Source organism: Capra hircus, chromosome 10 (genome assembly GCF_001704415.2).
Source record: "Capra hircus breed San Clemente chromosome 10, ASM170441v1, whole genome shotgun sequence".
Classification (NCBI taxonomy): Eukaryota; Metazoa; Chordata; class Mammalia; order Artiodactyla; family Bovidae; genus Capra; species Capra hircus.
This window is the reverse complement of record NC_030817.1, coordinates 56,387,786-56,402,128: the sequence shown is the minus strand read 5'-3', so window position 1 is coordinate 56,402,128 and position 14,343 is coordinate 56,387,786. Positions and strand designations below refer to the sequence as shown.

General features: G+C 44.7%; 1 protein-coding gene across 4 annotated transcripts in view; it reads left to right on the top strand.

Moving 5' to 3' along the window:
• Positions 1 to 5,268, top strand: part of CA12 (carbonic anhydrase 12) — a 65,053-nt gene extending 59,785 nt beyond the window's left edge. Inside the window, exons 9-11 of one of the 4 annotated variants that reach the window (XM_005685675.3) lie at positions 669 to 701; positions 1,564 to 1,651; positions 2,392 to 5,268. In XM_005685675.3, the coding sequence (XP_005685732.2) occupies positions 669 to 701; positions 1,564 to 1,651; positions 2,392 to 2,461 (191 nt within the window). In that variant the 3' untranslated portion in view covers positions 2,462 to 5,268. Of the gene's footprint in view, positions 1 to 668; positions 702 to 1,563; positions 1,652 to 2,388 lie in introns of all 4 variants that reach the window. The other 3 variants (XM_005685674.3, XM_005685677.3, XM_005685676.3) reach the window with 3 other exon arrangements.

The window sequence follows — 14,343 nt, the reverse complement described above, 5'->3', positions numbered from 1 at the left end:
CCCTCCCTGGGGAGGTCCTTAGCAGGCTGACTATAAGCGTTTTCCTTAGATCGCTGGGCACAATTTCAGCCCCACTGAAGACCTCTAACTCACCCCATTCATCCCCAACAATAACTCATGGAAGAGGACACAGTCCTCTGGTTCCACATACCAGAGAAGGGAGGCTGGTATGGTGGATGGGTTTCTCCAGTTTGTCCAGTGGAACCAAAGTGAAAACAAAACAAAACCACAATAACACTGGATGGGGATGGATGTGGAAGTCTGGTAACAGGTTCTAACCAAGCTCTGCCAGCCCGAGCCAGCCAGCACCTAGAAAGTTATTTGCTGAGGACGAGAGGTGGGTGCCAGGGAAGCAGATAAGAGCCTACCCAGATAGACTCTGATTCTTACCCTTGCTTATCTTTCAAGTTGGCCACATTGGATGAAAAGCTGAAGTCTTACCTGAGTACAGAGACTGCAATGATAAAGGAGCATGGGGGGAGGGTTCATGGTGTGAGTTCCCTGGGTGGGCAATTCCCTTCACCTGAGCCAAGAGGGAGCATCCCCAGAAGGGCTGCATTAGCCCCGAACCTCCAACCAACCAAAGGGAGTACGTCAATCAACACACTGGTCAACTCTGCCATGGTTTGCCTCGGTTAACTTCCAATATTCTCCTCTCCCCTCCAAAGTGCCAGACCTTCCCTGCACAGGACTGAGTCCGGGTATGTGGCCGGCCGGCCGTGCATGTTGCAGCTGGGTGATCGCTGTGATTCTCGGTGTGATCTGGGCCTCTGAGACTTCCAGCTCATCCTCTCTGCTTCTCTGTGCTGTCACTCTGACTGCTAGGCCCCTCCTCACTGTGTGTCTTACCCTCAAGTCACTCTCTGATTCAAAGATGAGCTGCCAATCAAATGCTCCTCTAATGAAAGACCTAATCACTTTATAGCATGTGTACATTCAAAGAGCCTATCCAAGACCTTCTGTTGGCCAGGGTGGGAAAGCAGTGCCTAAAAACTAGGCCAAAGCCAATATATGAAGGTTGGGTGACCAGCCAGTTGACCTTGGCAATGGGCCCTGGCTGTTTGGGACTGCTTAGGACTGTGCAATAGAACTTGAGGTCAAAGCTGATGAAGAGGCATCTCAATGGGCCTTGAATCCAGCAAGGCAAAATAGAGTAACTTTGTATTATGTAGCCCAGGGTTTCTCAAAGTGTGGTTCATGGACCACTTATCAATACATCAGCATAAGCTACAGGTGTTTGGTAAAAATGCAGATTCCTGGGCCAAATTCCAGACTGAATCAGACTCTGAAGCTTGGGCTGAAAAAGAGTATACATTTGAAACAAGTTCTTCAGATGATGCTGGTACAAGTTTGAGAACCCCTGCTGGATAGTCACTACAATTTGCAAATGGCCCCTGTGAGTACTCCAGCCAGTCCTGCTCAGCCAGAGACCAGAACTTGAGAACAGAGGTGGGGAAGTGACACCTTTCTGTGGATGACCCTGCAGCTGTCACCTGACGGCACACATGGGGACGAGATGAAGGGAAGGAGGGGTTGTAACGTGTGTGCATTACCCCTTCCCAGGCATCGTCCTCTCTGTGGCCCTGGCCTGTGGTCTTGGCATCTGTATTGTCCTCGTGGTATCCATTTGGCTTTTCAGAAGGAGAAAGAGGTGAGCTGGTTTGGGTTTGAAATGGGAGTGGGTGGCTCTGTGTCCATGAGAATTGATCTGTCTGGGAAGGCAGGGTGCATAATGAGGAGCTGTGCCACCTATACCAGCTTATCCTTGGAGTGCCACCTCCAAAACACCACCGATTGAGGCCTTGGCGTGAGAGGCTGATGCTGGCAGATCATGGTGCTCAGGGCTGGAGGTGTGTCTGCCAGCCTGGCTCCCACTGCTAAGACCTTGGACAAGCCTCTTGATTTTGGAGGGGCGGCCCCATGTGCCTAAACACAAGCACCAAGGCTGCTGCTTTCTAAGATCTTTTCATCCAGTTTTTCTTCTCTAAACCCAAAAAGAAAATTGAGGAAAATTTTGATTTCTCATTCACATTGATGCCCTTTGCTCATGTTCTTTTTGCCTAAAATAACCTAACTTATTTTTCCTGGTATGAAAAAACATAAAAGGTTGTCAGAAACCCTACTGGAATCAGAGATCTGAAGCAGCATGGTAATGAGACCTTCATCAAAATGCAGGTCTAGTATCATCAGGTGTTGAAAGAGAACAGTTGAAAAATGAACAGTTTCCATTTTGGTTAGTGGCTATTGGGGGGCATTTCCTCCCAAGACCAATGGAACTTGAAAAAGGTTTCCAAGAGAAGAGTTTGACTTGCCTCATTCCATAGCTGATTCATTCTTTCCTCTCTTTCCTCTTTGACTAACAAAATTCGTATGTTCTTGTTGCTCCAGTAGCAAAAAAGGTGAGAACAAAGGAGTCATCTACAAACCAGCCCTCAAGCAGGAGACTGAGGCCCATGCCTGAGGCCCTGGCACGCCCAGGCACATCCAAGGGAGGACTTGGCTTTGGACGCCAACTGCTGTGGCTCCCTGGACACTTGACATACCTGAGGGTTTTCTGGAGATCAACCCACAAACACCTTAGACCCTTGGGGGGACCCTACCATCCTTCTGTCATGCCACCACCCCCAGCGGGAGTGTGGATGGGAAGAACTCGCCAAGGAGGCAGGAACTCTAAGCTGTCTGCTTCATGTGCATGGCCTTCCAGTGGTCTGGATTCTGCGGGCACAAACTGTACTGCCTGCTGGGGCTGCTACTGGCTGGAAAACGCTTTCATCCAGGGGTTCGCGCGAGTGTGGCTTCAAGGGTCTGGGAATCTGCTTCTTGTCCACGCCTACAGATGAGAACGTGTGATCTCTGCTGAAGCTTTGTTTTTGAGGCTCCATTTCTTTCCTCGGAGAAGGGCTTGTTCAATTTCCTTCTGCTATGACAAAACCTTTAGTATGACCTTATAATTGAGGGTGGGGGGGGGGGGGAGCCAGGGAACAGGAAGGATCAAGGTGTCAGAGACAAAAAGAAAACAAGAAATATTATTTGCAGTATAGTAAGCCACTTTCCAAGTCTTGTCCTTCAGATCAGATGCACTAACTAAACAGACCTTAGCGAGAGAGAAGACACATTAGATCTGGAAAAGTCTCACTTTGAAATCAGATTGGAGGGCTTTTCTTGGTGGTTCAGTGGTTAGGGTCCTCCTTGAAATGCAGGAGACATGGGTTTGAGCCCTGCTCAGGGAACTAGGATCCCACATGACTCAGGCCAGCGAAGCCTTCATGCTGCAACTACTGAGTCTTCTTGCCACACAAGGAAAGATCCTGCATGATGCAATGAAGATCCCACATGCTACAACTAGGACCTGACACAGCCAAATAAATTAAAAAATTAATATTTCAAAAAGAAGAAAAGAAATCATATTGGAATCAGAAGTTGCATGTCAAGCTGTGAAGTGTGAGGAGGACAGAATATTAAGCCCAACACAACCTCCTGTCAGGCGGTTTTGTACTCTACAGATTTTATAAATAATTAGGCTGTTCCTTGAAAATGTGTTATTGCCTCTCTCTCCTAGAGGAGACGCGAATTCTGAGATGACCTCAGCTGCTTTTGTATACAGAGGAAATGGACAGAAGCAAAATGGTCGAAGATCTTTGTCTCTTTTGCCCAAATTTCATTTCTGCTGCCTTTGTGGTGAGCCTCCTGTCAACCTTGAATTGGGACCTACCTACTTCTCTGACTTGAAGGATGTCAAGTCATGGCTGAATTACAATATATTTTCAGACTATGAAAACGGGAAGTTACTTGTGCAGGGGCTGGCATCATGGTATTCACGGACCAGAAATAATGGAATGTTAACAAAGATCCTTCATGGTCTTCCCTGCCAAGTGACACAGTTTCTGAGACAACTTAACTCCTTCATTCTCTTCCTGTCGACCTAAGAGCTCTGTGGATATCAGTCTGTTCCATGACTGAGAAGGAGACCCCCACCAACCTCTCCTGGCTGGAACCTTGCAGTTCAGAGAACCTTTGGTTCTCACTCTCATTGTGACAGCATGGGGTATTCTGTTTAGTGCGTCTCAAGTGAGGTTTTGGAAGTGAGGTTAAAAGCATTACTGTTAGCAAAGCAACAGGAGTTTGCAGCTCCCTGCCTAGGTGACAGGTTTCTTTAGCATGTCTTTTCCCCTCTCCCTCTCCCTCTGGAAATCTCTCTCGTCTACTGTCAGAACTTGGAGTAGCGATGCTAGGCAGAGTTACGGAGGACTCGATGGGGACTCAGACATTTGCTGTCTGCATATGCCTGACTACCCTGGAGACTGGCATGGCATCCGGCCTTGCCATTAGCATGCCGGCCTGATGCTGATCGAATGACAGTAGGGACGACCCTCGGGACCGAGCAGTGGGAATTAGTGATGCTTTCTTGGCCTCAGCCCATAACCGCCAATCAGAAGCCGACATAAACCACCCCAGAGCTGTGGGGCTGTATTTCAAAGAGCTTTCTACAGCTTTTTTTGGACACATTCTGTGAGAGAACAGAGAAGTCACTGTACCTAGCACAATGACTGTTGATAAAAACGGAGACGGGGGTGGTGGAAACAGCCACACGTCTCCTGCTTCTCCCTGCTCAGCACAGCCCGGGCTCTGGGACCTCTTGGCTCAGATAAAACAAAGCCAGGGAGAGGGTGCCAAGAATCAACACTGTCGCTCTCCTTGCTAATCCACGTGGGACTCCTGAGGACCCAGCCCTGCAATGGGGAAACCTTCCCTCAGGTTCTCCCTCCCTCCCTGACGCCAGCTGCCTCTACAGGAGAGTGGTGCGGCCGTGCTGATGATACTCTGCCTCCCACTCACCCTGGGAGGGCCCGGTGCTGTGCTGGGCACACGGCAGGTGGAGGTGAAAAAGCCAGGCCCCGGCTGGGGCCTCTCCGTAGTGGGAGATCTTCAGTCCCTCTGGTCTGTTTCGTTAGTGTCAAATGATGACGACAGTAAAAACCTGTACCTGTTTCCTTAACAGACATTCTAGGGTTTTGCTGCATTGACTATTGATCCCATTGTCGATTCCACCTTAAAGTCTCCTCCCCTTCACTCAGCTCCCTGAAGGCCTCCTACTGGCCCTTGGAAACCCCAGGGATGGGCACCACCTTCTGTCCCTGTGGACCACTGGCCACCATGATGATGGTCCATTAAGGACTTCTGTAAGAATGACTTTATTGTAAGAATGACTGTGATGAAGACATACAAATATGAGAAATTGTAAATAAAGTTTTTTTTCAGATCAGACTAGTTTTTGTGAGGCTAAAACTATTACTATTGGCAAAGCAATAGTAGTTTGCAGTTCCCTGTCTATGGTGGTAGGGAACAAGTTAAAATGAATAATGGTGTCATTTGCAGCCAGGTCATAGACCCCAGCTCCAGAGGAAGACATACGGATGCCCTAAAGCATTTTACCAAGGACGCAGGCCTCTGATGTGTGCAGCCCTGGTCACACAGGCACACTTAAGAGGGTCTTGTATGCCTAGAGTAGTCAGGGACTGACTGCTCAGGGAGAAGGCGGTATCTGAGCTGAGTCTTAAAAAATAAGTCATATTTGAACAGATGAATATAAAAGGAGGAGCCATGGAACTTCCCTGGTGGTCCAGTGGCTAAGATTCCATACTCCGATGCAGGGGCCTGGGTTCGATCCCTGGTCAGGGAACTAGATCCCACATTACTAAGAGTTCACATGCCACCACTAAAGACCCCACATGCCATAATGAAGATGAAAGATCCTGTGTGCCAACAACTAAGACCCGGCACAGCCAAACAGATAAATTTTTTAAAGTACTGAAAAAAAAAAAAAAAGGAGTGATTCCTAACCAAAGTGACCTGAATACAGGGAATGGGTCTCATGTCTCTTTTTACTTTAGTAGGTATTGTACCTAGCAGGTTGGTAGCATCTCTTGGTTGCCTGACTGTTACCTTATTTTGGACTCTTTTTTCTGTCCCCCTCCATATAATCTTTTGTCTAAATCCAGATTTCACATTCTGGTTTGCTAAAGGAAGCAGTTCTATAAAAGTTATAAGTGGGCACCATCCCTGTTTGAGTTATTAAAAAAGCTTTAGATTTTCACTTCAGTTGCCCTAGGACCAAGACAGGAAAACTGTTCAAGGATAACTCTGCTCCAGTAGGAGATAGAGCAGTGAGTCCAGCTTTGGAACAGAAACACTACTAACCTCTCCCTGATGGTCTCTTCAGTTGGAACACAAGAATTCTTTGGTTCCTCCCCCTTGACACCTTCCTGGTGTCACAGCCATGTACAGGGATGAGGCCAGAGGGGAGCAAGGCACAGAGCTCCTGCATAAGACCCATTCCTTAGGCTTGCTCCCATCCCACTGGGATGGAGGCAGGGATGGGGGAGGTTGGAGGAAGCACTTCCTGGAGCGAGAAATGAGCAACAGAAATTATCTCTCTTCTCTCCATTGCCTTTCTCTCCATTCCCTGAACGAAAGGTGCATCCGGGCTGATGCTCAAAGAGGTGTGTTGATGAGACCCATGGATGGTGAGGAGATTTAGGCCTCCTTCAGCTTGCCCATTACCTCCTCATCTAAATTCAGCTAAATGGACAATTCAGGGCCCAGAGTCCAACAGAAATACGATAGTGTGATATGTGAAAATTTAAAGTTCTAGTAGCCACGCAAAAAAAAAAAACCTCCCACAAAAACCAGTGACACTTTCATAATATATTTTATGTAAACCAGTGGTTTCAAAATACTATCATTTCAACATGTATTTTGATGTGAGTGATTTTCATTCATTTTTCCCTAACATCTTTTAAATTTGGTGTGTCTTTTATACTTACAGCTCATCTCCATTCAAATGCTAAATTGTCACTGAAAATTTCTGATCTATATTTAGATTTCATAAGAGTTTACAGTTGAAAAAAGTGTGTTTAGGGACTTCCCTGGCGGTTCAGTGGTTGAGATTTTGCCTTTCAATGCAGGGAGTGTGGGTTCAATCCCTGGTCTAGGAGCTAAGATCCCACATGCCTCGTGGCCAAAATACCAAAAACATGAAACAGAAGCAATATGGAAACAAAATTCAACAAAAATTTCAAAAACGGTCCACATTTTTAAAAACTCAAAAAAAAAGCATATACACATACTCAAGTTGCTTCAACATAAAATTTTCCAAGTAACTGAATCAATTATCAGCTTTAAAATTTAAATTTATTAAAATAAATGGAGCTTCTCAGTTTCAATAGCCACGTTCCAAGCACTCAGAGCCACATCCGGCCACTGGCCAGTTCAGCCACTGTGCAGATATGGAACCCTAGCCGCCTCTGACAGACGCTTTGGAAGGGTTAGCCCTAGATGACTGTCACATAAAATAAACCTGGAAGAAAACCCTGGAAGGTGAAGATGGGGGACAGGAGACACAGGATGGGGAAATCCAGGGAGGTGGACTGGGAGGACAGAAGAAAAGAGGGCAGGCAGGAAATCGGGCTGAGGCAAGCAAGCCAGCAGACACTGGGCATGGCTCTCCTTCTCCTTGCACCTCTTCCGCTTCTGGGGGTCCCCAGCCCTCCTTGCCCTGGCCAAGCCTCTCAGCCACACCCTGGGGTCCAGGTGCTCAACAGTGACATGGCCTAGGGCACCCTCGCCTTTGAGGAAGGGCCCTGGTTAACTTTCAGGGACCTCGCTGAAGGACACTGGCCAGGTGCAGGACCTCTCTCCCCATTTCCTTGGAGTCCTAACATTCCCTCATGGGACAAGGTGTCTCCTCTCTTCCAGAACCTGCCATCCTGAAGAGGGCGAAGGCCTGAAACCCATGTCTCTTGACTTGTTAGCTGTGCCCTATCCCTCACGTGAGAAGGAGTCACCTTCCTTCAAGGCGTGGGGAAAAGCTTGAGACCCACTTACAAGAGAAAGCAATACCTCCAGGGCCGCCTGCCAGGCAGCAGAAGTGCCACCTGGGCAGTGGAGTCACTGTGGCGTTACCATGCACGTCCACACTGGACACAATCCTCTGGCTCAGATTCAACAGTCGCAAGGTATAGGGGAAGGTGTGAGGCCGGGACAACGCCACGGAGGAGAGTCCCCACACCCTACCCGTGCCCTTTCACTATAGAATGACTGGACAGAAACAAGGGTCAGAGTGCTTTGTGGTACAGAATTATTCACCATAAAAAAATTATCGCAGGGCAGCATAGCATCGAGACTGCAGTCAAGCAGGGACTCAGTAATGCCTCCCGCCGGTACACTCTTGACTGTGTCAGCGCACCGTCACGCCCTTATCCAACAACCCAGGGAAAGAGAAAGCCCTGCCCCAATCTTATAAGGAAAACGGAATAAGGGCTGGTGCTCTGGGCTGAGTCATGGCCACAAAACTCCCCAAGTGGAGGATCTTCAATGACAGTGCAAGGTCCACCCTCCACAGCTCTAGTGACATGGAAACGCCTTCATGTAACAGAATTTACCATGCTTATCACAGTCATGCCACAGCCTCGTAAAACCCCACACGATAAAGACACTAAAGGCCTTTGTGACAACAATTTCTGGAAAGTCAACCGCAACCCCTGCCTCCAATCTGCTTTGGAGTGTTAAACTCCAGCATCTTCTCAGAAAAAGTTTGAAGTTTGACCACTACTGCTAGCAGACAAAGGAGTCAGCGTAACTCTGGGGATGTTCCCCTCACCTCTAGTCCAGTGAGCCAAGATTCCCAAGGACATATTCACTGAACTTTCTCCTTTCCTAAAGCTGAACTGGAGATAAGGAATAAATACACACACATATAAACACATAAACACACACATATATAAATTCCATTTGTATACAATTCTAAAAAATGCAAACTATAGTCACAGAAACCCCAGATCAGTGGTTGATTGGGGATGACGTGGGAGATGAAGGGATTACAAGGGATATGAAAAATTGTTGCGATGATGGAAATGTATGCTATCTTGATGGTGGTGATGGTTTCTCTACATATGTCAAGGCTGCTCAAATTTTATACTTTGACTAGGTGTAATTTATCTTACATAGATTATACCTCAATAAAGCCATAAAAAAGAAGAAGAAAACCCCCATAGAGCCAAGTAACATCCTGCCCCAACTTGGCATTTCCACTCAGAGCTTATCCCCCTGGTGCATCGAGAAGGAGATGCCTGTCCAGGCCTGGAGCACATCTCTGGGACTCGTCCTGCTGGCGGGAGCCCAGGAGAGAGTGTGATCTCTACTCACATGGCCACTGTGACCTCTCCACACTGTAAGTCAAAGTCATTCTTTCTGCCTGAGCTCACTCATTTCAAATATTAACTTATAATTACCTGCAATGAAGACAACAGACACAGGGCCTACGAGTTCAAGGGCAAACTAAGACCTCTATAGCAACGGTGACAGAGTTGGCCAGCTTCTCTGAAACAAGCAAAGACTCTTCTGGTGAGGCAGGTAACATAACCAGTTAGTTCATCTGCTGAAACTAGTGTCCCAAGCTACCTAGACATCCAACGACAGGTCCCATGCATCTTACTTTCACTGCTTCCCACCCATGCGACACATATCCATTTGAAAAGTTTTCCTGAATATGCTACGTCTTTTTCATGTAGAACAAACGTGGTCAGGAGCTCATCACTCCCTCTGAGCCACTGGATAAAATCTGGATTAATCTTATGTGATACAATAAGAAATAAGTACGTGGTCTTTGTCTTCAGTTCCTGGCACAGAGATGCTAAATGTTATTTATAAGAAGCCCCTTTAAGCCATACCTCAGCTGATGCTAAAGAGGTGATGAAGGACTTGCCTTGTGGTCCAGTGGTTAAGAATCTGCCTGTTAAGGCAGGGGACATGGGTCCGATCCCTGATCTGGAAACAGTCCACATGCTGTGGGGCAATTAAACCCATGTGCTACAACTACTGAGTCTGTGCACCATGAACACTGAAGCCCACGGACCTAAAGACTGTGCTTGCAACAAAAGAAGCCCCTGCAATGAGAAACTTGAGCCCCACAATTAGAGAGAAGCCTCTGCTTGCTGCAACCAGAGAAAGCTCAAGTGTAGAAATGAAGACCCAGTGCAGTCAAAATTAAATAATAATTTGAAAAAAAAATGAGGTGATGAAGCTTGGAGGATGGGGGCTGGTCGCCAGAGGAAACAACCATGTGACTGGAGGGCTGGAACTTTCAGCCCCAACCCTAACACCTCAGAAGGGGAGAGTGGCTGGGAACTGAGCTCAGTCACCAATGGGGATGGTTTAATCAATCTTACCTGCATAGTGGGACCATAAAAACTCTAAACAATGAAGTTCAGAGTGCTGCCAAGGGCGGTGCTAGGATAGGGGTGCACCCACAGAGGACATGGAAGCTCTGCGTCCTTTCTCCATACCTTGACCTACGGACCTCTTTATCTGGCTGTTCATCTGTATCCCTTGTAATATTCTTTATGACAAACTGGCAAATATAAGTAAATGTTTACCTGAGTTTTGTGAGCTGTTCTAGCAAAATATCAGACCTGAGGAGTCATGGAAACTTGCAATTTACAGTCAGAGACACAGGTGACAACCTAGGACTTGCAACTGATGTCTAAAGCAGGGGCAGGCTTGTGGGACTGAGCTCGCAGCCTTTGGCATCTGCAATATCGTCAGCTAATGTCAGAATTGAGTTGTTAATAAATTGTAGAACACAGCTGGTGTCCACCAAGAACTAGAGAATTGCTTGGTGTGGAGAAACCTACAGGTTTGTCAAAAGTGTTAAAAGGAAACAGTATTTTCCTTTATCTCTCTTCTATCATTCAAAGTAACTTCCAGCTGACTATCTTTCTCATATTTCCTTATTCAGTAGCAAAGATTTAATGAGGAACCACTGTCTGCTTTAACACAGATTAAGTGATGGTGATTCAACCATGGTTTAGATACAGATTCTCCAGGCAAGAACACTGGAGTGGGTTGCCATTTCCTTCTCCAATGCATGAAAGTGAAAAGTTAAAGTGAAGTCGCTCAGTTGTGTCTGACCCTCAGCTACCCCATGGACTGCAGCCTACCAGGCTCCTCCGTGCATGGGACTTTCCAGGCAGAAGTCCCGGAGTAGGGTGCCATTGCCTTCTCCTTAGATACAGTACCAGTATTCAATGATAATTGACATCACAATCTTAATTTGAGGAGACAGACAGAAACCATTAACCATAATATATTAAAGAGTTGTGTGGAAAGATGCTACGTGTCTTATCAACAAAAGGACTAAACAAACTGTATATCCCTAAGATGGAATACCATTCAGCAAAAAGTTACAACTTACTGATATACCCCAAAACATGAATCCCAAGAAATTACCTTGAGGAAAGAAGTCAGATACAAAAGAGTACACTTTGTGTTATTCCATTTATATGAAGTTCAAAAGTAAAACTAATATATGGTGACAGAGGTTGGAAACAGCCATTGCTTCTGTGGAAGCCACTGCCTCTGGGAAGGAAGGGGGGGACCACTTGGGGAACAGCAAACACTACAGTTTCACTGGGGTGGTGGTTAGACAGGCAGACACATTTTCAAGACTCATCCAATTGTACACTTCTAAGATCTGTGCATTTTTCTGTATGTACATTATTCCTGGATTTAAAATATATATACATGTATGTTAAGAAATCACAGTGGAAAAAGTCACTTGTTTTTCTGAGTCTAATCAGAAAACACTTCACAAAGAGTGACACTTGAGCAGGACCTTGAAGGAAGAATACCATGTTTTCTGGTTGGAGCTAAAAACAAGAAAAAAGATGTGGAGGTTTGAGAGTCCCTGGTACATAGTAAGCAGAGGTTTCAGGGACGTGTTTGAGAATGCCTGGGAAGAGAGGATAGGGAATGGTGGGAGGCAGGACAGTAGTTGCGATCAGAGTATGAAAGGCTTTGTATCATATATTTTATGATACATAAAATATCATATACTTTCTTCTTTTTTTGATACCTTTTTTTTTTCAATTTTATTTATTTGATTTTAAAAAAATCTTTTTGGCCATGCCATAAGGCATGGGGATCTTAATTCCCTGACTAGAGATCAAACTCACGTCCCTGCTTTGGAAGTGTGGAGTCTTAATCCACTGGACTGACAGGAAAGTCCCCATATATACTTTCTAATAAGGACAACAACAAAAAAAATCACAGAAGTGCTTAGATTATGTTTTGGTTGATTCTGTAAATAATATCTACTCATTCTTTAAAAATATAAGTATTTAATTATGTAGTAAAAAAAAATTGGCTGCATACCAAGACACGTGAGATCTTAAGTTTGATCAGGGATCAAACTTGTGCCTCCTGCATTGGAAGGTAAAGTCTTAACCACTGAACCTCCAGGGAAATCCCCTAATTACGTATAAAGCCAAAAAGTCCCCCATATTCTTAACTCTTGAAATAGTCATAGCTAACATTTTTTTTTTTGCCATTCCATGTGGTTTGTGGGATTTTAGTTCCCCAGCCAGGTATGGAACTCACGTTCTTGGGAGTGAGAGCACAGAGCTCTAAGCACTGGACCACCAGGAAATTTCCACTAAAAATTTAATTTTATCTTTCCACAATTAATTTATGTTTGTGCGTTAAACATTCATTTTCAAATATTTAATAAACAGATCTAACCTGCTTTAACTATTGTATTCTTGGTATCTAGCACAAAGTCTGGCATATTAAAATACTGAATGGAAAAATGCTTTATATCTTGCTTTTTGTTTTCTAGCATATTCCAAATAACTTCATTCTTTTTAAATGGCTGAAAGGTGTTCTGCAATTGGAGGCAAAGCTCTATTGACAGACAGACATTACAAATTCTTTACAGTTACAAGACTATTACAAGATGCTTATGTACCTGGATCTATTTCTGGAGGATCAATTTCTAGAAAAGGAATTGCTGGCTCAAAAAATGCACACCTCATGGACTCTAGAAAGATGATACCGATTAACCTATTTGCAGGGCAGCAATGGAGATGCAGACATAGAGAACAGATCTGTGAACATGGTCGGGGAAGGAGAGGGTGGGACGAACGGAGAGCGAGGACGAATGAAGACAGAAGCATGGAAACTCACCACCATATGGGAAACAGCCAGCCAGTGGGGATTTGCTGTGCGACACAGGGAGCTCGGCGCGGTGCTCTGTGACAACCTATAGGGGTGGGATGGGGATGCGAGGGAGGTGCGAGGAGGGGGGGACATATGTGTACCTGTGGCTAACTCTTATTGATGTGTGGCAGAAACCAGCACAGTATTGTAAAGCAATTATTTTCCAATACAATTTTTTTAAAAGACAATAAACTTAACTAAACAATTTAAAAACACACATCTCAAAATCTTATCACTATTTTATAAATTTTGCTAAATTACCACCCAAAAGGATTGTACTGGTTTGTTTGCTGACAACAAGCTATTCCAACCTTATCCTCAACAGTTCTTTATTTTATTGAGATTGACATACAGCATTGTATAAACATAAGGTATATGGTATAATGATGTGACTTACATACATTATGAAAATGATTATCACAATATGTTTAATGAACATCTATTATCTCATACAGATACAAAATTGAAGAAACTGAAAAAAATTTGTGTGTGATGAGAACTCTTAGGATTTGCTCTCTTAACCTTCACATACAACGTACAGGAATGGTAATTATTGGAGAAGGGAATGGCAACCCACTCCAGAATTCTTGCCTGGAAAACTCCATAGACAGAGGAACCTGGAAGGCTACAGTCCCTGACATCACAAGAGTCACACATGACTTAGCAACTAAACGACCACCATCACCAATGTTAATTATATTTATCATGTTGTACATTATATCCCTAGTAGTTATTTAACTTATAACTGCAAGTCATAGTAGTTTATGACTGCTTTATTCAATTTCCCCCTTCCCCTACTCCCCACCTCTGATAACCATATATCTGATCTTTTTCCATTTTTTGTTTATTTATTATTGTTTATTATCAAGTATAACTGACCTATAACACTATGATAGTTCTTATGTTACATAATGTAGTGATTTGGTATTTCTATATAATTCAAAATTATCACCACAATAAATCTGGTCACAAAGTGTCACCATACAAAGATACTACAGTGATTGACTATATTCCTCACACTGTACGTTTCATACCCATGACTCATTTATTTTGCAACTGGAAGCTTGTACCTCTTAAATCTCCCTCACCAATTTCTTTTCTCTCCCCACCCCTTCCTCTAGTCACCACCTGTTTAGTTCTCTGTATCTATAACTCTGTTTCTGTTATGTTTGTTTTCAAAATTTCACATATAAGTGAAATCATACAGTATTTCTCTTTCCTTGCTGACATTTCACAAAGTTTAATACCCTCATGTTGTTGAAAATGGCAAGATTTCATTGTTTTTATGGC